Genomic DNA, 3,105 nt, shown 5'->3' on the forward strand with positions numbered 1-3,105 from the left:
GGATTCTTGGTCATATCTGACTCTAAGTTTACCAAGACAGTAAAATTGGTCTCTCGGTGTCCATTATAGTTCTAACTATAGTTCTAACTTGGATTCATAATTTTGGCCTTACTACACTATGCAGGGTAAACAGGACGCACTGAGGACCATGCTGGAGAGAAACAAGACCATCATGGGGGGAACAAACACCCGTGACAGCTGGGAAACATACTCGTATGTTAAGGTCTGTGTTACCAGAGAGAGTAGTTAAGGAGAGACGAGCAAGGAGTCAGGAACACAGGTGTCAAAAAATTTACTTTCAGATTGTCTCCTGCTATAAAGTCATACAAACCACCTTAACTTCCTAATGTAGCTTATACCACATTAGTACAGTTCATCACCATCAGACAGTGGGAATCTCAAAATATTTCCAAAATTGGTGATAACTTTGAGAAAGTAGGAACATGACAAAAAGGAAAAGAAAACACTGAATATCAGAAAGAGCAGAAATGTTGATAAGGGGCTTATTTAAATTATGTAAAGTCATTGAAGTTAAATGAGATGAAACTTGAAGAAAAATCAAGTTGTACTTCTGTGACCTGACATGGAACTGGGGTCACCAGCTCTGAGGACGACAGCCGTGCAGTCAGGGAGAGTTCTGGAAAACCACCATTACAGTTTCCCTGGGGGGTATCTTCTCAGAGCGCTCTTGATGTCCTTGTTCCTCAGACTGTAGATGTAGGGGTTCAGCATGGGGGTGACCACACTGTACATCACCGAGGCTGTTGCACTTGAGTGTGAATTATGGGTTGCAGCAGCACTGAAGTACACTCCGAGGATCGTAAAATAGAACAAGGAGACCACGGAGAGGTGAGATGCACAGGTGGAGAAGGCTTTGTACTTGCCCTGAACTGATGAGATTGCATGGATGGAGGAGACGATCTTGGAATAAGAGTAAAGGATGCCAGCGAGGGGGCCACCTCCCAGCAGCACAGATGTAAAGTACATCACCATGTCATTAGGAGAAGTGTCAGAACAGGCAAGTTGGACCACCTGATTAAGTTCACAGAAAAAGTGGGGAATTTCCAAGTCTGTGCAGAAGGACAGTTGCAACACCATTAAGCTCTGTAACAGGGCACGCAGGACACTCAGGATCCAGGACACCACAACCATCAACATGCAGAGCCGGGGGCTCATGATGACTGTGTAGTGCAGGGGGTGACAGATGGCCACAAAGCGGTCATAGGCCATCACGGCCAGGAGGAAGTTTTCCAAACTGGCAAAGACTATGAAAAAGTGCATCTGCATGATGCAGCCTTCAAAGCTTATGGCCTTGCTCTGTGTCTGCAGGTTCACCAGCATCTTGGGGACAGTGGTGGAGGTGATACAGATGTCAGAAAAAGACAGGTTGCTGAGGAAGAAGTACATGGGTGTGTGCAGGTGGGAGTCCAAGGTGATGGCCAGGATGATGAGCAGGTTCCCACACACAGTGATCAGGTACATGGAGAGGAAAAGCCCAAAGAGGAAGCGTTGCCATCCAGGTTGCTCTGAAAATCCCAGAAGATGGAATTCTGAAATGTGTGTACCATTCCCTTGTTCCACGTGGTCCATCTGATGAGAGAGAGAGAGAGAGAGAGAGAGAGAGAGAGAGAGACATAGAGAGGGAGAGACAACAACAACAACAATCAGACAAGTATTACTAACTTTTCAGAAATGGTCTCATTTATGTTACAGCCAAGAAATGATTTTTATGTTTCATATATGAATCTGTTCCTCTTTCAGGAATCACCCCAGCATTTACAATTGAGAACTCCTTTCCCATTCTCATTCTATCCCAAGAGATTAAGTAATCTACTAAACTCAGTTTTTTTTTTTTGCACTTAAAAATAAAATTTAGTATAAACCTTGTCCCTGGGGTTTCTAGACAATGTGTCAACAATGCAGAAGAAAATAAACATCCCTAAAATCTTATGATGTAGAAAGAATATAAGAAAAAAAATTAAAGCACATAACACTTCAGATGATAACTGATGCTTAAAAGAAAAGAGTGGATGAAGGTGGTTTCTTCTAAAAACCAAAAGTCAATTCCAAAAAAAACATTGTGACATCTGAAAAAAGATCTCACAGAATTTAGAAAGGATAATCGTATAAGATGATGGAAATGATAGCTACTGTGATTTGGACAACACAAAGTATACATGTTTCAAAATATCATACAGTATATCTCACATATATAGAAAATGATTATGTGCTGGTTAAAAAATTTTAAAGGTACAGAAGTTTCTCATTGTAATCACACCTGCACCATAATTGTTTCTTTCGTAGTTTATAAGATGCAACTATGTATTTAAGAAAGAGCCAGTAAGTGTAGCCCTTATGATTACAGGGCTGAGGATAACCCTCTGGTCTCCCCAAATTCCAACATGCTAATCACTTTTGTGTTTCTATACACAGTAATAGATAAATGTTCTGAGTCTCGATTTTTTAAGTTGTAAAATGTGGTGATCATATTAACCAGTTTGTAAAGCTCTTGTAAGAATTAAATGAGATGATATATGACAAAATCTTAATTTATTTGGAAGGAGGAGGGAGACTGTTAAGAGTCGGTTTTCCAAAGTGTTGAAGGTTGCTAGGTACATATCCACAGGAAGCAAAATCAGAGAGTGAACAGATCTCTGCATCCCACGTTTATTGTGGAACTGTTCATAATCGTTAAGATACAGAATCAGGCCAAGTGCCCATTCATGGATGAATGAAGAGAATGTGTACATAAGTACACAGGGATATTATTCAGCCTTAAAAAGAATGAAACCTTGTCACTTCCAGGATCATGGAAGAACTGGTAGACATTAAGTAAGTGAAATATGCAGGCCCAGAAAGACACACACTGCCTGTCCTCACCCATGTGTGGAAGCTAAAGAAAGGGATCTCATAGGAGACAAGGGTGGGAATGATGGTCACTGGAGCCTGGGAAGAATAGGGCACAGGAGAGAGAAAGATTAGATAACAGGCACCAAAACAGATAATACAAATGTGTTCTACTGTTTTATCACATAGGAGTGCAATTATACACTAACCAACCTGTCTTTCAAAAAAGCTAAAAAAGAAGACTCCAAAGTTTCCCAA

At 40.9% G+C, this 3,105-nt stretch overlaps 1 protein-coding gene across 1 annotated transcript; it reads right to left on the bottom strand.

The window, feature by feature from the left end:
• Window positions 1-651: 651 nt before the first annotated feature.
• On the bottom strand, window positions 652-1,590 carry LOC143400068 (olfactory receptor 7A5-like). Its single transcript, XM_076857332.2, has one exon. The coding sequence runs from the start codon at window positions 1,588-1,590 to the stop codon at window positions 652-654; it is 939 nt and encodes a 312-aa protein (XP_076713447.2).
• Window positions 1,591-3,105: the final 1,515 nt, after the last annotated feature.

Source organism: Callospermophilus lateralis, chromosome 1 (genome assembly GCF_048772815.1).
Source record: "Callospermophilus lateralis isolate mCalLat2 chromosome 1, mCalLat2.hap1, whole genome shotgun sequence".
In the NCBI taxonomy this organism is placed as follows: domain Eukaryota; kingdom Metazoa; phylum Chordata; class Mammalia; order Rodentia; family Sciuridae; genus Callospermophilus; species Callospermophilus lateralis.

What these genes read in the sequence shown, in the direction of transcription:
- LOC143400068 (XM_076857332.2), bottom strand. Translation starts at nt 1,590, where the DNA reads ATGGACCACGTGGAACAAGGGAATGGTACACACATTTCAGAATTCCAT.